Here is a 20,534-nt window from a genome sequence, read left to right on the forward strand (position 1 = left end):
ACCCCCTTTTCCAGAGTTGTAAGAAGGTTGAAAATACATCATGTAGTTGCATTCTGGATCAGTTGCAAGGGTTAGTGGGGGCAGTTGTGGCCTAATGGTAAGAGAGTCAGACTTGTAACCCGAAGGTCACGGGTTCGAGTCTCAGGTCTGGTAGGGATTGTAGGTGCTCTCTTCCACCCTCAATACCACGACTGAGGTGAGACCCTTGAGCAAGGCACTGAACCCCCAACTGCTCCCCGGGCGCCGAAGCAAAAAAGGTGTGTGTTCACGGTGTGCGTGTGTGTGCACTTGGATGGGTTAAATGCAGAGCACAAATTCCGAGTATGGGTCACCATACTTGGCCACACGTCACGTCACTTCACTTCACTTCAGTTGGCACTCAGGGGCAGACCTGCCAGGAACGAGTTGCAGTAGTCCAATCTCGTGATGACAAGGGACAAGCACCTGTGTGGCCTCCGTGGATAGAAAAGGCTGGAGCCTTCTGATGTTATAAAGGAGAAACCTGCATGACCAAGTGAGGAGAGAAGGATAAAGCTAGTGATATACATACAAATAATATCATTACATTAACCCATCTTCTACAATTCATTTGGTTCTAGTATTGGTTCTTTGCATGCAGTAAAGTCTGGTTGGAAGTTGGGAGTAAAGAGGTGTATTACAAATGTGAATTTCTAAAACCTGTTAAGAAAAAGCTTGAAGGCAGGTATAATGACAAATTGTGGGAACACAAGTTATTATGGGACTTCTCTTGATCAGAAATGGTGCGAAAGTTTTAACTGGATTTTTTGTTTTCTTATCATTTTAACATCATATCATAAACTATCTGACCATTTGCTTTCTTGTGATGGACCATATGTGAAGCTTAACACAGTAAATGCCTCATTGCTATACGTTTTTTTATCTTCTTCATTTTGGGTTTGTATGGGTATGTAGACTTTTGCACTTGGCTATAGCACAGCACCGCAGAGCAGAAAACTTGTATTAGGCCAAGTCAGCAATGCTTTGTGAGATTAAAATATATAGCTGTAGCTCTTGTTAATGAGGCATGAATGAGTGTGTAGGTGATGAGTAACTGGTGATGAACGGCTGTATGAGTACAGAGCAGATGTTTAGAGCTGAACAAGCCTGTGGCCTTGTTTACTGAGTGGGCTAGAAAGTGTTCAGGCTGCATTATATGTACAACTGTCTCACACATACATTCCACTTAAACAAGTTGTGGGTAAAACACAAAAGTCTTGAGTCGTATCAGATATAAGCTCATATAAGCTTGTAATATGTCTGAATTTATTTGGAAGGTTTTCAAATAAACACTCTCCGTTAGAAACAGGAGTTATGCTGCAGAGTGAAAGAGGATTTGCAGAGAACATCAGCAGAGCAGTGCAGCTGGATTAAGCAGAAGATGGGAATATTTCTTAGTTTAATTACAGAAAATAAAATGACTTATGTACTTAATGGTAAACTACAGCATATTAAAATGGCAGTGTTTTGTAATTTCAAGTAACCAGACATCCAGCAGTCATGTAGTGGACAATGTTGACTGTGGAGATTCTGTGAGACATGTTTTTCTTTGTTTTTTGAGTTCACGCTTACAGCAAATGATCATTGCTGTAAGCGTGAACAAAATATAACTGTGATTGCACCTCATTGCAACGAACCCTACAGTGAATATAAAAAGTCTATACACCCCTGTTAAAATGTCAAGTTTTTGTGATGTAAAAAAATGAAACCAAGATCAATCATGTCAGAACTTCTTCCACCCTCAATGTGAAATTATTACATATAAAAATTAAATGAAAAACAATCAGAAACGTTTTAGGGAAAAATAAAGTTACAATAACCTTGCTGCATAAGTGTGTACACCCTTTTATAACTGGGGATGTGGTTGTTTTCAGAATGAACCAATCATATTCAATCGAATATTCAAAGATAATTATCATACAGCTTTCATCAATTAAATTATACTGATTAACCCCTAATAAAGACCAGCTGTTTCTGTAGGATTCTGTAGGTGGCTAGATGGAACCCCTTTTGCACAAAAAGCCCAACTAAATCACCCGGTGAAGCATCATGCTTTAGGGCTGCTTTTCTTCAGCAAGAACTGTGGGTTTTATGAAGGTGGAGGGAATCATGAATAGCTACAAATACCAGTCACATTCAGGTCTCTGCTAGTAAGCTGAAGATGAAAAGGAATTTCACCTTTCAGTACGACAGTGACCCAAAGCACACATCCAAATCAACAAAGGAATGGCTTAACCAAAAGAAGATCAATGTTTTTGAACGGCCTAGCCAGAGCCCAGACCTGTGGGGTGACCTGAAGTGGGCTGTGCACAGGAGATGCCCTCAAGATTTGATGGATCTAGATTGTTTTGTTTGTTTTTGCAAGAAAGAGTGCAAAAATATTGCCAAGTGAAAATATGCCATACTGACAGACTCTTAGCCAAAAAGACTGAGTGGTGTAATATAATCAAAAGGTGCTCAACAATGTATTAGTGTAGGGGTGTACACACTTTTGCAACCAGGGTATTGTAAGTTTTTTATTTTTACTACTTTTCCCTAAAATGTTTCTGAAATGTTTCTTATTTGTATACTTTGCAATTGCACATTAAAGGTGGAAAAAGATGACATGTTTTATTCTAGTGTCATTCTTTTACTTCACAAAAACCTGCCATTTTAACAGGGGTGTGTAGACTTTTTATATCCAGTGTGCTTCTCTAATAACATATCAAAAGCTCACTGCCGTCAGCAAAGGCAGCACCTTGCCACAATCCACCCACATGTTAATCATTTCCCCTGATTTTACTCTGAAAGCCTCTAAGCAGCAACCGTTTTTAATGTGCACAAATCCATTAACACTCTGTTTTCTACTTATTATTATGTATCAGTAAACCATTGGGATAATTACAAATTCAGAAAGGGCTCATGGCTCTCACTTGTAGACTGTCATATTCAAATTTACCCTTATTCCCTTTGGAGAAAGCTTAGAATAGCTTTTGCAAAATCCTAAAGATATTGTGGGTCTTTCATTGTATTAGCCATTTCCATATGTTATGAAAATCAACATTTTCTCTTATTTTATTTGTTTTCTAATTAATATTCTGATATTTGCCTCAACTGTCATTAACTGTCATTAAATCTGTAGCTCACTGAATTTAATAAGGGGTTTTGTTATAGCAACTTAGTATTTGTCTTCAGTTTACCTGTGAATCTTACCTGGCAGCAATCATGACTAATTATACTACAGCACTGTTGAATTTGATTTAGAAGGTGTCAGAAGGTGTTAAATTAAATTTCTATGCTCTGACAGTGGTGACAGCTACAAGACAAATTAAACGTTGATATTAATGCACTCTTAGTAATATGATACACTGTATATTACTGTTTCTATAGTAACAAGTTACACAGGGACTTGGCAAACACTGCACACAAGTGGATGAAAAATGTGTGTAATTGTTGATATGGTGAATCTGTGAGGAGACGTTTATTTAGCATTTTTGGCAGGAGTCTCCAGTGTCAGCGCTTTGTAACAGTCAGTGGTAAAGTTTTATAACAGTCAGTGGTTAGACTTTCCAACGTGGGAAAGTCTTTAGGACAAAATTCAATTAAATTCATTTAAATTAAATTTTATTTGTATAGTACTTTCACCAATAGACATTGTCACAAGCGGTTTTACAGAAAAATATAAATTCCAGATATAAAATTTTTAATTTATAAATTTATCCCTCATGAGCAAGCCAGAGGCAACGGTGGCAAGGAAAAACTCCCTGAGATGATATGAGGAAGAAACCTTAAGAGGAACCAGACTCAAAAGGGAACCCATCCTCATGTGGGTGACACCGGATAGTGCGATTATAAATAATTTTCACCTATAACTGTATACTATATAGTCAAAAAGTGCAATTGTGTAACCAGGAACTTGTAAGCTTATGCACAACTTATGATTATAAGCATCAGAGTTATTTCTGAATTCATTATAGTTTTAACATGAAGTCTATTTTGTTGAAGTTATCAACTGTTCAGTGATGGAGGCTTGAGTGCAAAACTGTTTGTAACAATTTCAGTCCTAAACCGTCTTCATGGTTTCTAAGTGGTACCATCCACAGTAATCTCACTGATCTTTAGGCTGTCCATGTGGGGCCATGCTCAGCAGCAGTGAGTGGGTTTCAGATGAGGTTTTGTCATTTTTTTAGTTTCTCTGTAACCTGACAAGCAGCATTTTTTTTTGTCTTATTAACTTCAAGGGAGAGAAAAAAGATGCTGGGGAGGGAACGACTGCTATATAGCTGCTATAACATAAGTGATAACAGGAACTAACTTGTTTTGCATATGTTCCACAGCATTAAATTTAACTATTCTCAATCTACTGCATCTACCACAGACAATACATTCAATATACAGTATTTCCCTGTATTGAGAAAAGAACAAAAAATTCCTTTACTCCAAATTCACTCATAATGGAAGCCTGAGCACAACTGCCGGAGCTTCAATAATCGTTTATGCAAAACACTTATTTTTGTAGGTTGCTTTCATGAATTCTTCAATCAAAGGTATTTGTGCATTAAGCTGTAAATCTGTGTAATTCATCCTTTCAGATATGGGACTACTTTTTGTGGTTATGTGTTACTAATATAGTCCATGCAGCTCGAACTAAAAAAGTTCCTCACTTTTCATCTGATCGATGGACACTGCAAAGCCCGAAGGAAAGAGTCAGGAAAAAAAGAATTGCATTGATCTATTGCTCCACTGCCAGAAAGATGGATAAAATTACATATGAATCATGGTATACAGTCATTTTAACTGTTTACTGACAGAATTAAAATAACTGCCTTTAGACTTTGATTATAAATGAGTGTTGCACCAACAATTTTCTCAGCACAGAGAAAAGTGTTAAAATATGAGTCTCTAACTTGTCTCTTAAAAAATCACACATACTCTACAGATGCTGTTTCAATTTGACAACCCTAAAACAAGTGCCAAACTTAGCAGAGATAGCATCATACTTAGAAATAGCTCTGATTCTGATAACAGAGCATAGAATTCATAAGCATAATACAAACAGTGTGGAGATTAAATAACAACAAAAAAAAAGAAGAAATAGCAATAATAGAAAAAAAGACAAGTGCAGAAAAGTGATAAAAATAAATTCCTAGAAAGTTAGACCATTCTACACTAAAATTGATGTTAGACTCTTTAATTGTCTCTTCCAAATGCAGCATGTTGTTGTACCCGCCTGAGTTTTGTGCTGTGGATGTTCAGGACATTGGATCTGTCCGAGTGAAAGGCTTTTCCTCTGATCTCAGCACTCAGTCAGATGGCAGCCCCAAGCTGCTGGTCTAGAGAATCTGACGAGGCGCCTTCGAGTGCTGACCACTAATTCTACAGATTACTGCAATTATCGACTTCTCCTTAATTACTTAGATCAGATCATTATTGCCGCTGCTGATCTTTGCACTTCTGTGTGTCACTAATTTGCTGAAAAATCAACATTCTGAAATTCCTGGATTGAGAAAAATGCTCAGCTACCTGATCTTATTCCTCAAGCTGGCAATCGAGCAAAAACCTCAGGCCCCAAAACACCTAAAGAAAATGATCATGGCATGTCTTCAACAGCACACAAGCTACAAGATTAAATCTCAAACGTGATGCAGCAGAGGAACAGATGTTTCTATGTTCACTTTGCAGAGGCCCAGAAGTCTACGCCTACAGCAACGAAGGCTCATTAATCACGACCTATTGGAGGAGACATAAGATCAAGCCAAATCCTCTTGGGGTGAGTGCTGCAGCCTCAGGAGGAAGAGAGCTGACTAATTAACCAGTGGGAGAGAGACAAAGAGAGACAGATGAAAGAGATGAAGAAGAGACGTAAAGCAGCAGACAGAACAGCGCTTCATTCTGCACAATGCAAATATCAGATTTAGATGTCTGTATTTAACAAAACCTAGACCAAAATCTGTCTAGAAGACTTAAAATACAAAATCTGGTGCAGAATGTTGGTAAAGCGAAAACAAGTCAGCCATCTGACTCAGTCTCATGTGTTGGACCCAGGGACAGATTACTGACCGGGCTTACTGGGCACATGTTCAGGAGCCCTGGCCACTAGGAGGCCTTCGACAAGCATAGAGTTGAAGTGAATGATTAAACTGATTGGCCATTACACACTACGTCACACACAACACAAGCCATAGTTCTACATACAAAGAACACAAGCCAATGAATGTAAAGTCACAGAATCTGAGATAAATTGGGAAATGTTATTGTTGTGTGGAGCTGAATTTTTAACCAGTCCAGTTAGGTCATACCTGTTTTTAACTGGAGCTAGATAAGCAGATGAAAAAACATGGAGAACTGCAAATCCACTCTAAGTGTGTCAATGAAAAGAAAACTTAAAAGGAAAGTGAAGTCAAAGAACGTTATTTTCCCTAAGGAGTCAGATACTAAAACTAAAATGGGCCAGAGAAGACTTAATAAGCTATCTGGTAAAGTTCTTGTCACATTCTGGCAGCTTTGAATAAAAATTGAAACAAAAACAAAACACAGATGATGTGGACCACCAACATTCAACCAGCACACTTGCCTGTTAAGTTCGAAAGCTTCTTCTCTTGCACTAGCATTTAAAGCTTTCCAGCTCATGTGCATGTGTTTTCAGTGTGTGGCTTGCAAGGGAATACTTAGAGAGTTTCGAAACAAACCAGATCATTGACTATACTTATATATATATATATATATATATATATATATATATATATATATATATATATATATATATATATATATATATATATATGTGTGTGTGTGTGTGTGTGTGTGTGTGTGTGTGTTTTCTATGGCTTTTAATTGTTGATTTTTGGAAGATGTAAATTTTTATTTTTCTGTTATTGTTGATTTTTGTTTTAGTTTCCTTGTATTATTGTGCTGCTGTACAGTCCTTTCCTTAGTGGAAAGGGCTCTATAAATAAAGTAGACTTGAGACTTGAGACTGAGAACCCAGAGGAAACCCATGTGAACACGCGGACAACATGTGAAACACCACAGACAGAGATCAGGATCAAACCAGGGATTCTGGAGCTGTGAGGCATCAATGTGTCTCCTGCACCCCCATGCCACCTTGATGAAATAATGATCTAGTGAAATGAGAATTAACACATCAAATAAGCACAAAATTATTACCACATTGTCTATAGGTATATTGAAACTAGTGAAAACACCTGATGAGAAGTGACATGTGTTAAAATAAAATGAGATTCACTGCTCTTTGTTCTAAGGCTTTGTCAGAGAAACAAATCAGCAGGTTGGTGTGATCTCAATTCATCAACCTGCAATAAGCAGTAGTATGTGAGTTTAACTCTGCCAGCTGGATCGTGCTTCATAACACTCTCGTCAGAGACAGACTGTGTACCAAGGTCTTTACAGAACATGAACACAGCACACAACTTGCTACTCCACACTAATCCAGTGCACATGAGGCAGTAGTAATGCAGTAGATAAGATTTTGAGCTAGTGATTTGAGCCCCAGTCTAGATGCATCACTTTAATACTTTAATAACAGATAATAGGAAGTAAGTCGTATCTGCTATTTATGATCATTCAAATAGGTTCAATTAGATCTTCAAGCACATGTGTAAACTTGGGCAGAATAGCGAATGGAGGGAAAGAAATACTATTAGGTTATGAAGATTTTAAATATTTAAAAAGAAAAAAATGGATGCCAGAAAGTAGCTGAAAAACTAAATGTGCACTCATTTTATTGTTTCTTTCTTTTTCTTTTTTTTTGCTTTCTATTCCCAGTGTCAGAGCTAGCATTCACATGGGATCAATGTATTACCCAAACTACTACCATTAGCACTAAGAAACATTTACTTCAGTGGTCACAGGTTTTCTCTTCTTATTCTTTTTTCAACCAATTAGGAAGAAGACAAAGGACCAGCAGCTGTGTACAGGGAAGTTGGCACTATACATCACTTATCAATACAGGGCCATAAAACGGCTCCTCTGCAAAGTCAGCACAAAGCATTACAGACTGCGTAATTGTGGAGACACAACTGCAATGAGTTGCATTATGTGTGGCATCAGTGTTACACAGTTCCAAGCACACTAAAATGTAAAATCAGGTTTTGTCAAAATGTTCTTGCTGATTTTAAAAGTTTATTACAAACACCCTTCTTATTATTTCCTCTCAAAGGAGTAGATTGACCACGGCTGAGACAGACTTTCTTTACAGAGAATGCTTCTAAATCTGTGATCTAATCTTGTTGACGCTGAACAAGCCTGCTCACGAACAGGTTTGAGCTTAGGGACTTGTTGTGTTGGCAACGAGTCCACCAATAGCTTTACAGAGCAGAACAATCCAAGATCAGGTCAAATCATCAACAATCCAATCCAAGCTAATTCAGTAATATATGAAGAACAGGCCAAGATCAATTCAAAGCCCAGGATTGTCAGAGAACCAGTTCTGGCCTCTTGAGCAAGGCACTTAACCTTCAACTGCTTGGACTATATCCTGTCTCAACTGTGAGTCTCTTTAGACATAAGTGTCTGGCAAATGAATAAATGTAAACCTTCCATGGTGGAGACAGATAAACAAAATGCTCCAAAATTCATATGAACACAGTAAACACACCTACTATATTCACACTCAAACACAATGCCTATTGCAGATTAGTATAGTTCACCATCATTATCCCAGTCCAGACTAATTCATCATTTGCTTTTCATGGAAGAAATTAACACAATTATGTGTGTGTGTGTGAGAGAGAGAGAGAGAGAGAGAGAGAGAGGGAAGAACAGAGATTTTAGACTATAACTAACATAAAGATGTCCTGCCACAGCTTAATATCACACTCATATAGACTATACGTGAGTAACAAGATGTAGTAAAGGACACAAGATGGGAATAAATTCCAGGAAAAATGTGTAAGCCATAAAGTCTCCCAAGCAAACACTATTTCCAGTTCAGGTGGGTTCATTAACTCAGGTGGGTTCATTAACCCAGGTGGGTTACCCAGAAATGACAAATGTTTATGTTAAACACCAAACGGTGCTTTAACTGTAATAAAAAAACATCCCTGATTAATGCTAACAATAAAGGTCCAGCATTACAGAGGGCCAATCAAAAATACTTCATTAAACAAATCTCAGTCCATCAAAAGGGTCCTCTAATTTAGAAGATCGTTATATAATAGGCCCCTAGACTCCAGTAACCTCAGAGTGGTGTTATTCCAGTCCACCTCTCTGGACAGACACTATAAAGTGCAGTTTACAGCTGCGATTCTCTTTTTCTTTATGGACTGAGAAACTCTGAATGTGTCCCTCCTATCTGACATACAGTAAGCTTTTTGCAATCAGAAAATGATCAGATATTTCAGACAATGATGTTTAAGATACTCCTTAAACTGCACAATGCTGCTTTAGTTTTAAGAACCATGATGCCCCCTGCTGGCCTGTAGAAGTGCAGTAAGCTATCAGACTAAAATTTTCCACTCAGACAATGGGTGAAAGCTTCTCGGTCTTGAACAGGGGAAAAATTTTCCAGGAACAGGCACATAGTGGCCCCCCACGCAGTGATGGGGAGGAAGGCAGACCAGCAGTCTGGATTGAAAATACAGTATAATAGGAACACCTGAAGTTATCCAATCAGCCAATCATGTGGCAGCAGCACAATGCATAAAATCATGCAGATACAGGTAAAGAGCTTCAGGTAATGTTCACAGCAAACATCAGAATGGGGGAAAAATACGATCTCCTTCACTTTAACCATGGCATGATCGTTGGTGCAAGACGGGCTGGTTTGAGCATTTCGGAAACTGCCGATCTCCTGGTATTTACACACATAAAAGTGTCAGAGTGGTGCAAAAAAAACCCACAAAAAATGAGCATTTGAATAAGCAACAGTTCTGTGGGTAGAAACGCCTTGTTGAGAGGTCGGTGTAAAATGTCCAGATTGATTCGAGTTGCCAGGAAGGATATAGTAACTCAAACGATCAATCTTTACAACCCTGGTGAGCAGAAAAGCATCTCAGTATGCACAAAACATCCAACCTTGAGGTGGATGGGCTACAACAGCAGAAAACCACGTTGGGTTCCACTCCTGTCAGCCAAGAACAGGAATCTGAGGCTATCATGGGCACAGACTCACCCAAACTGGACAGTTGCAGATTAGAAAAAAAATCACCTGGTCTTTTTCCAGTCTTCAACTGTCCAGTTTGGGTGAGTTTGTTCTGAGATGGTTGTAAAGAGTGCTTGTTTGAGTTACTTCCTGTCAGCTCGGACCATTCTCCTCTGATCTCTCTCATCAGCAAGGGGTTTCAGCCTGCGCACCCTCCGCACACAGGATGTTTTTTGTTTTTCACACCATTCCGTGTAAACTCCAGAGACTGTTATGTGGGAAAATCTCAGGAGATCAGCAGTTTTTGAAATATTCAAACCACCCCATCTGGCACCAACAACCATGCCACAGTTAAAGTCACAGAGATCACATTTTTATCCCATTCTGATGTTTGATGTGAACATTAACTGAAGCTCTTCACCTGTATCTGCATGATTTTATGTTTTGTGCTGCTGCCACATGATTGGCTGATTGGATAACTGCATAAATGAGCAGATGTACAGGTGTTCCTATTAAAGTGCATGGTGATAAAGCAGATTGAAATGTGTATAGTGGACACTGCAAGTGTCTCCAACCTTGTTATACATTATAGGAAGATAACTGTACCACATTCAGTGCAGTTGTCTTCTCCAGTGGGAAATAGTAGTACATGAGTACCAATAAATTTCAAAACAATGTTTTGCAGAAAAAATGCATTACTTGAGAAAATGTTTCTTGTTTGGGGAAAAAATATGGTGTTACAATAAAGGTATACAGCATCATTTTCATGAAGGGTGAAATAATCACAAACAGTAGAATGATGAAACTTGTTTTATTGTAATAAAATTATATTGCCACCAACAGCATGCACCACTGATATCAGTAACAGCACTTTCAGTAGCCAAACTGTACACTCTTAGAAAAAAAAGAAACCTTTAGCGGTTCTCCGGATAGTTAAAGGTTCTTACCTAAAAGGGTTCTAGCTGGAACCCTGGAGAATTTCTCCAAAGGGAGAACCCTTAAGGCTTCAATGTGTAATATTTTTGAGAGTGTAAAATTACCCACAATAGGATATATGCACTCCATAATAAAGAATACTCACTGTGAGTCTTTTTGATTCAATAAGTGTGTGTGTGTGTACAGAACAGACAGATCAGATAAAGGTGACACTTCCAGCAGATGAATAGTATCCTGTACAGTCGGAGGAGAATCTCTGAGAGAGCTGCACCGAGTCCAACTGACATTTACCAAAATAAAACTCCTTAAACCTCTGAGAGAAAAAGAGAGAGATAGTGAGTGTGTGTGTGAGAGAGAGAGATAGAGAGAGAGACCATTAAAATGTCACTCACTATAAAAATAATTACTAAATAATAAATGCCAAAAAACATATAATATTATACTGCACTGTATATAGCAACACCCACTACATGTTGTTCTCTGTTTAGCCCTAAGATGTTCTTGTAATGAGGTGGTCATATCACATATCACAAATTTAACTATCAAGGATAACTATGAGGAACATACTCAAATGAACTACAGTTCTGGGAAGTGTACGAACTGCTGCTGAACAGTGTGTACTTGTTGGACACAAACAAAAAACAACTTGTAATACTGCTACCACCAGTAGGGGGTAGCCCAGTGTAAATTCACCCTAAGTGTGCATGAGGAACGCTATCAACTGTGACAGTTGCCAGCTTTATACAGTGCTGATGCAAAAAACAAAAGAAAAGGCACATGAACAGTGCAGTCTATTAGTATTAAAAATATGAATAAATTATGACTAATAAATACTAATAAATAAAAAGACTTAATAAATTATGGTGACAAAAACATGTCTCTGTATGACAGAGTGGAAAGTAAATTTAAAACCACTTGCTAAAAGAGAAATAAGGACTTTTTCCTCAACAGAGGAAGCAGCACAGTTAATGTACCATATACTGTAATTGTCTAGGAGCAACGTTGCACATTTCTGTGTAATACTGTCCAAAACCTAAAAATGGTACAGAATCTGTGGAATTTATCTTCATGCAGTCTCACCCCACTATCTGACATATCACCACAGTTGTGTTTATATAATGCATACGTGTGTGTCTGTGTGTGTGTGTGTGTGTGTGTGTGTGTGTGTGCGTGCGTGCGTGCATGTGTGAATATCAACTGCAGCCAATTTAGATTTTTAAGGTTTGGGTAAGATTTAGGTGTAGGCATAGCATTAATTAACTGCATATATAGTTATGTCAATAGAAAGTCCATACAAGAATAGTAAGATAAATGTGTGTGTGTGTGTGTGTGGTGTATGTGTTTACCTTCCTATCAAATATCAAACATGCACATGAAAATAAGAAGCACAAACACACTAATGTGATATTGTAAAATTATTGTGCAACAGTGCGTATGCAGTCTGCCTTCCTGCACCTGTGTATTACCACTGCTGTTTGTGCCCGTGTCCTTGTTATTGCCCGTGTTATTCTTTTGATAAAAGTACACTGAGAGCTTGGCACCTGTGTCAAATTGCTTGCAAGTGTACTTGACCAATAAAGCCTGATTATAAAATTCTCCGAATTGATAATGCATTTATGTATTTAAAGGACGCTGTACTTTCACAGAGAAGCTGCAGTAATCAGGCCTACCTCCAAAATGTTCCTGGCATCAAAAGCTTCTCGATCTTTCATACTGGGCCTTCCTGCACCACCTTTATCCTCCGCTGAAACACAATGAACGTGATTATAGGAGACCAAAAACAATGCTTTACAACCAAACCTTTATCTGCACACTTCCTTCTTAATACGTGACAGTGAAAGTGTAGAGGACTGAACTGGAGTCACTCTTTAAGGTTATTCGAACAGCTTCTCACTAGTGCAACTCAAACACAGTTATCACAACAATAACAACAATGCCAAATGAACCAAACAAGACATGTACTGAGCTGGGGTCCTGCGTCAGACCTGGTAAACAGGACTTGGCTCAATTTAGAGAGCAAAGTTGCAGTTTGTGTACTAGTGCAGAGATGACCACCTTCCACTCAATGCAGCTCAAAGAGCTCTTTGTTAGCAGAGTGGAAAAACAACCTCGCTCAGAAAACACACTCATCAAAGTAACCGAGAAAGACACATTTGTATATGTGTGTGCGTGTGTGTGTGTGTGTGTGTGAGAGAGAGAGAGAGAGAGAGAGAGAGTTTTACATCACTGCAACTCTTGACTATTATTAAGAATAGTAATATTAAGAATGTATCAAATCTTCCTTCAGTGATTTCAAATAAAACCATACAGGTAAAGTCTTTCCACATGGACTTTTAGATTCAAAATGATAGAAAGTGGCTAAAGGAACATTCGTGCATTTTCTCCTATCTACCTAATCCCTATCAACTACATCTGTTATGCATGAGCTATCACCACAGACAGTAATTTTGACCTTGTCTTCCTGTACTGAGAAAAGAAAAGAACATCTATTAACTCAAAACTCAGTTATAATGCAAATCTAAGGGCACTTGATGAAGTTTGTCATTAAAAGTTTAAAATACATGACCACATAATGTGAATTCAAAACGCACATTTCACTCTACCAGTACAACGTCTGATACAGGAAAGGTACCGATATGAGAGAATGTTTTACCAAGCTGTTCTTATTGTTTTTTTTATTCAACTTTCCAACACTGGAGCAACGCAGTAAAAAGAAATTTTGCTTGGCTATGATTTTCTGATGTTTCATGGTATCCATATGCACACATTCTTTCCTATGTAATCCCATCTCTGAAAGCATGACTTACATATTTGAAGCCTCATTTACAAACTCCAAAAAATTCATGGTATCATTCTAAAAAATACACATTTTCCATAAATGTTTACTGATGCCTCAGCAACTGCCCTTAGACTTCTATTACAAGTGAGTATCAAGTAAACAGGTTTTCTGTTATTTTCTTTATATGTGAAAATGGGTCAAAACTATTGTCAGTAATTTTAGCACATACGCTACAGATATGGTAGATTGGTAGACTGAAAGGTGGAAATGGAGGTCATTTATATAACTCTAGCCTGGAGTGGATAGAAGATTTTTTTCCCCAAAAAGAGTCATGATATTAAAGCTTTGTGTGTACATCCTGAAAGGCACCAACTCTACATTTTAAACCGTACAAATCAACATACAAAGCACCAGTTTTAGCATGATGGTACAAGCTAAGTTGGCATGACCTTTAGAACAGGTTGTGCAGTGAGGAGACACACACAGGAACATACAGTCCAACTACAAGGCTTCTGTATATCAAATAACAGCTGCTTGATAAAGACAGTGCCACCGTCACTATAAATTGGTTTTGTCAAAGGCAGGGCTGCTGACTCCGATATTCAGTCTGTCATAATGCACAGACAGAGATAAGAACAAAAAAAAAAGATTCCTCTCCAATTTTTGTTCATACCCTCACCTTGATTTTAATCTGTGTTACTTAGGCGTAGGCACTGCGTGTTTGCCAAGTGCAATGACATATGGCAATGATCTGATTAACAAGCACATCATGTACTCCTTCCTGTGGTAAAGGCAGGTACTGTAGGTACTGTGAACGACGTGTTGGTACGTCACACCTAAAATGAAAACATACCTGAGGGATCCTTCCTGAACAATGTGTTCATGACAGTAGCGTGAAGTTTCACTCTGTCCCACTCTTTCACCATCAGTCCTGCTGCTACAAAACACTCCACCAGCCTGTCTGCAATCTGCTGCAGTCTGAACACACACACACACACACACACACACACAAAACACAGACCACTGAGATTTACTTTTTCATTTTTAGTCCTCAAAAAGTACTTCAGGATATAAAATGTATATATTTTTAACAAGTAGAAAACATGGTTGAAAGAAAAGTTCAAGGCATTACTTGCCAATAATTTAGTTTATTTAATTTATTCAGGAATAACAGTTTAACTAGAGGATGTATTCTTCTCATTATCACAGAAATTTGCAAATGATTACAATTTTTTATTAAAGAATGAGAAAGTATCTTTTTTTTGTCGATTTATAGTTACATTTAATCATGTGGAACATCTGTGAAACAAGTCAGTTCCTCTTATCACTTGTATTATAAAAGCAATGAACAGTTGTTCCCTCACCAGCTTCTCTTTTTTCCTTTTTGGTCGAAGTTAATAAGACCAAAAAAAATTAAAATAATGCAGCTTGTCATATTACCGAGAAACCAGAAAGTGCACTCTCTGTCCTGGGGTTGTCTGAAAACTTACAGAAGAAGTTACAGTTTTTTAATCCGCTTAAGTGAACTGAAGTCCCTGTGCGTATTAATATAAACCTTGCAGCTGGGACTACTGCCTGAGCTGCTGTTATAGAAAATTAATCAACATCGTCTGACCAATCAGAATTGAGGATTTAAGAGTGCTGTGGTATAATGAAATATAACCACCAAAACATTGTTATCAAATTATATTTTTTAAAATTATTAGTTTTTGCTATCAGCCATAAACATTCATATCACTGTACTGGTAATCTGAGGTGTGCTACTCACTTGTCAGAGCCATCCAGAACACATATTTTAGCATACAGGACGTCCACCATGGAGGGATCATCATTCATGTACTCTATTCCTTTTACCTCCAGAGGTAAAGGCTTTCCTTCTGTTATGTCCCTGTATGAATACACAGTACAAAAAAAGGCTTTAAATGGAACATAATATTCATTAGGAATATTACAGTATACAGCAATTTCCTCCATAATTCCATAACTCTTAAACTTCACCCAGGATAACTGTTTTTTCTAAGCTGTTTCTGTACATTTAGGTGTTTCTGCACTGTTCTGGTAGGATTTATAACAGAGGCATCTAAAAACTAACAGGTGAATGTTACAAAGATTTAAGTAAGCATGTATGTTTAGAAGAAATTCAGATTTATTATTTATTAAAAAAATTCAACTGAAGACTCAAGTCAGTTCTACGCATCTCACACACACACACACACCTGATGAAACTTTGACATTGTGTGAGAAGCTCAGACGCCCGCATCACTTCCTGTTCATTTAGGAGGGCAAGGGTTCCTATGGTGAGGTGCAGCTTCACTTGATTTTGAAAGATGCTCACATCCACTCCCATATCCTGTACAGAAAGTCAGACACGAAAAAAAGACAAGAAAAACTGCATTTGTTCATTCATGAACTTATCTTGTCATACACTATGGACTACAGTCAGCTCCAGAAGTACTGGCACCCTTGGTAGGTTAATGACGATGATTGTGGAAAAAGGACGACAACTTTACAACAAAGTATAGAAAAATGATGATGGCTAATGACAATTTTTGTGGAAAAATGGTTTTGTGGTTAAGCTCACACTGAAAATCTGACAGAAACCTAACCTTCAAAATAAAATAATAATAAAAAAAATTCAAAAATATCTATTTTTAACAAAACCATGGGTTGGGTGGGGGCTGGGTGGCACGGTGGAGCAGTGGGTAGTGTTGCCGCCTCACAGCTTCAGGGTCATCGGTTTAATCTAAGCCTGGGTTACTGTCTGTGTGGAGTTTCTCTCAGTGTTCACATGGGTTTCCTCCCATTGGCCAAAAACATGCAGGTAGGCAGTTTGGCCATGACAATTTGCCCATAATTGTGAATGAGTGTGTGAATGTGTGTGGGTTATGCCCTGTGATGGACTGGTATCTGGGATGAACCTCTCCATTTTCTCCATCTCATCTTATATTGTACTAGACTCTGTACACAAAGCACTAAATGCAGGGGTGCCAATAGTTGTGAAATGTGGTTCTGGCTGAAAATGTATATTTAGATAAGGGGTGTAAAAGCAATTTACCACAAAGACACCCCCACGCTTCCCCCCCACCCCCAAATAAAACTTTTTTTAACCAAGGGTGGCAGTAATTCTGATATGCAGTATAAGACAGATCAGGTAAGTAACATAATTGAACGTCCATTCATCTATTATCCAGGGATTAATTAATTGAGGAATATTATCAAATGATTTTGTAACACTGTCATTAGTAACATTGTTAAAAGCTTTAAGACAACTTGACAAAGTGAAGTTTACTGCCCACCTGAGAGCAGTGATCCAAAACTTCCTCTTTAAAGCGTTTAAACCCTTCCTGAATCTGTGGGTGGTTCAGAGCGAAGGACAGGAAGTGAGTGAATGGCTGTTTCCTGCGGAAGCTCTCGATCAAAACCTCGACACGTGTTACAGCTGACGCTACTGCTGCCTTATGAGAGCCTGTGATCACTGCAAAACCACAGAACAAGCACAAGCACACATTTAGCCCTGCACAGAGAACACCAGCAGAACACACTGTACACATCCTCAACCAAAAGAACACCACATAAAAAGATGCCACCACAACATAACCGCAGTTTTCCATTCTTGTAAACATCAACTGAACATTTTGTGATAAGCAAAAAAAAAAAAGTGTGCACTCCATCTTGATGATTAAGATGTTATGAACCTGAAAAGAAACAGTAGATTTTTCCACTTCTCTGTAAAAGTTCAATAAAAATTATAAAGATCTCTAACCTATCGGTGCCTCTACTCCTTGCTTGGGAATGCTGATCGTAGTTTTAGTCTCTGCTTCCAGTCGTCTCCGTGTCTCGCCTTTCTTTCCAATGATGTACCTTTGGAAAAAAAACAAATCAAATCCCAAAGCAGGTATTAATTTATTATTAAAGGGATCTTGAACCATGACCCTTTGCAAAGCATTCTGATATTTCATCTTAAAGAAAGAACTCATTGTTTAATGGGGAAAAACTGTAGGACTTAAACATATCTGTAAATCAAAGTGATTATATACTGACTTGTAAAGAACACTCGGGACGTCTATGGCACAGCGAAAGCCCTTGTCTGTCTGCTCAATGTTACTCGTGTCACAGGATTCATCCATGCACTGGTCACTGACTGTAAAACAGCATGATTCAGGATTAAAGTTCTAATGATTGCTGTAATATAAGCACTTTGGGCACAAGCTTATGAAAGAAAATCATAAATGATTAAATATATTGTGCAATGCAAGAATGAATTTTTTATAATAATGAAATGAAATATAAATGTAACATAAATGTATTTGTTGTTATTTACTTATTTATGTATTTCAGTAGTTTTTTACTCTGGGATTTATTTCAATTCAAGCATTCGTGACAGACGATATTGGACATGAAACTGAATCTGTCACTTTGACCCATCACCCAGTAAAGAACAATTGCGTGATACAGCTCTGAATGCACAAACAGCGCAGTCACATTAGGAAACACGTCAGTTTGTTCTCTGAACTCATCCATTTCATGTGAAGTGACTTACATTTTATTTTCAAAATTGTATATTACATGGTTTGTTTCAGCATAGCTCTGTTGAATCAAATCAAGTCAAACAGAGCCCTCTCTAATTTGATGAATAAAAGCCACATTTAATATTAGTCTCATTTCATGTAGCATCAAGAATAAAAAATAAATTAGTGAATTGTCAAATTATTTACTTACTTAAGTCCACAGAACACCTGTACACCTGCACTTTCATGCAGTTATCTAATCAGCCAATCATGTGGCAGCAGCACACTGCACAAAATCATGCAGATGCAGGTCGAGAGCTTCAGGTAACGTTCACATCAAACATCAGAATGAATAAAAAGTGTGATCTCTGTGACTTTGATTGTGCCATGGATATTGGTGCCAGATGGGCTGGGTTGAGTATTTCTGTCATGGGCACAGACTCACCAAAACTGGACAGTTGAAGATTAGAAAAAAAATCACCTGGTCTTTTTCCAGTCTTCAGTTGTCCAGTTTGGGTGAGTCTGTGCCCATGAGAGCCTCAGAGTCCTGTTCTTGGCTGACAGGAGTCGAACCCGAGGTGGTCTTCTGCTGCTGCAGCCCATCCACCTCAAGGTTTGATGTGTTGTGCTTTCTAAGATGCTTTTCTGCTCACCACTGTAGTAAAGAGTGCTATATTACTATAGACTTCAGATCAGCTCAGCTCAGACCAGTATGATCATTCTCCTCTGATCTCTCTCATCAACAAGGTGTTTCAGCCTGCAGACCCTCTGTACACTGGATGTTTTTTGTTTTTCACACCATTCTGTGTAAACTCCAGAGACTGTTATGTGTAAAAATCCCAGGAGATCAGCAGTTTTTGAAATACTCAAACCAGCCCATCTGGCACCAACAACCATGCCATGGTTAATGTCACAGAGATCACACTTTTCCCCCATTCTGATGTTTGATGTGAACATTCACTGAAGCTCTTGACCTGTATCTGCATGATTTTTTTGCATTGCGCTGCTGCCATATGATTGGCTGATTAGATAACTGCACGATTGTGCAGGTGTACAGGTGTTCCTAATAAATTGGGCAGTGAGTGCATATTTCTTTATACACAATATGTTTAAGCATTCTAACATTATTTAACTGTAGTTCAGTAAAATATATATCCATAACATGTAACCTGGTCCAGAGTATGAGAAAGCTTCCTCCTCTTCATCTTCATGATGTTCTTCTTTAACAGCATTTTTTCGGTAAATCCTCCCATTGATGTTAATGAGCGCTGGCCTCAAAACGTCCATAGCGGGCTACAATTCCTGAAGGCCAATAAACAGCCATGAATAAACATCACATGTGAGTATGTTCACAGAGGACGTTCACATGGTTCAAGTCCAGTTACATTTGTATCAGTACATTTGAATTGTAAATAGGCAGTGGTAGCTGAGTGGTTAAAGCATGAGACTATTGATCGAAAGGGAGTTCAAATCCCAGCACCACCAAGCTGCCACTGTTAGGCCCTTAACGCTGCAAGACCTTTAACCCTCAACTGCTCAGTTGTACCCTGTCCAAATGTAAGTCGCTTTGGATAAAAGCGTCAGCCAAATGAGGAAAATGTAAATCTCTAAATCACTCATTAGTGGAGCTAACCAAGAAGCATCTGATGTGATTACCCTGCTGAAAAGTCCAGCTTGGTCTGACTCCTGGGCCGAACTGCTCAAGCTAGTAGTGGACACTATTATAACACAGCAACACTGACAACTAAACAGCAGCACACTGGTAATCATACACCACTATAATTGGTGGCATTATAAACCATTTTTAGGCTTCAAACTCAGTCCCTTTACAAAAGAGACATAATATTTACAAAATCTACATGCACAAGTCACTTTACATGTTCATCCTGCTGCTCAGGACTATTAGCACTATTTACACTATCGATAATACTGTGCAGGGGGGCATGGTGGCTTGGTGGTTAGCACTGTTGCCTCGCACCTCCGGGGTTGGGGGCTTGAATCCCGCCTTCTCCCTGCGTGCGCAGAGATTGCATGTTCTTCCCTTGCTTCAGGGGTTTCCTCCGGGGACTCCAGTTTCCTCCCCAAGCCCAAAGACATGCTTTGTAGACTGATTGTCATTTCCAAATTGTCTATGGAGTGTGAATGTGTGTGCGATTGTGCCGTGCGATGGGTTGGCACCCCGTCCAGGATAAGTGGTATGGAAGATGGATGG

General features: G+C 38.5%; 1 protein-coding gene across 5 annotated transcripts in view; it reads right to left on the reverse strand.

The window, feature by feature from the left end:
* The window catches only part of ascc1 (activating signal cointegrator 1 complex subunit 1), a 21,575-nt gene continuing 1,041 nt past the window's right edge, over positions 1-20,534 (reverse strand). For 3 of the 5 annotated variants that reach the window (XM_026915547.3, XM_026915548.3, XM_053238430.1), the window contains exons 2-10: positions 19,492-19,624; positions 17,856-17,955; positions 17,578-17,675; positions 17,111-17,289; positions 16,031-16,164; positions 15,583-15,702; positions 14,668-14,792; positions 12,706-12,779; positions 10,894-11,348 (exon numbers count right to left, since the gene is read on the reverse strand). In XM_026915547.3, the coding sequence (XP_026771348.3) occupies positions 11,232-11,348; positions 12,706-12,779; positions 14,668-14,792; positions 15,583-15,702; positions 16,031-16,164; positions 17,111-17,289; positions 17,578-17,675; positions 17,856-17,955; positions 19,492-19,609 (1,065 nt within the window). In that variant the 5' untranslated portion in view covers positions 19,610-19,624 and the 3' untranslated portion in view covers positions 10,894-11,231. Of the gene's footprint in view, positions 503-10,893; positions 11,349-12,705; positions 12,780-14,667; positions 14,793-15,582; positions 15,703-16,030; positions 16,165-17,110; positions 17,290-17,577; positions 17,676-17,855; positions 17,956-18,533; positions 18,674-19,491; positions 19,625-20,534 lie in introns of those variants that run through there. The other 2 variants (XM_053238432.1, XM_053238431.1) reach the window with 2 other exon arrangements.

Source organism: Pangasianodon hypophthalmus, chromosome 12 (genome assembly GCF_027358585.1).
Source record: "Pangasianodon hypophthalmus isolate fPanHyp1 chromosome 12, fPanHyp1.pri, whole genome shotgun sequence".
In the NCBI taxonomy this organism is placed as follows: Eukaryota; Metazoa; Chordata; class Actinopteri; order Siluriformes; family Pangasiidae; genus Pangasianodon; species Pangasianodon hypophthalmus.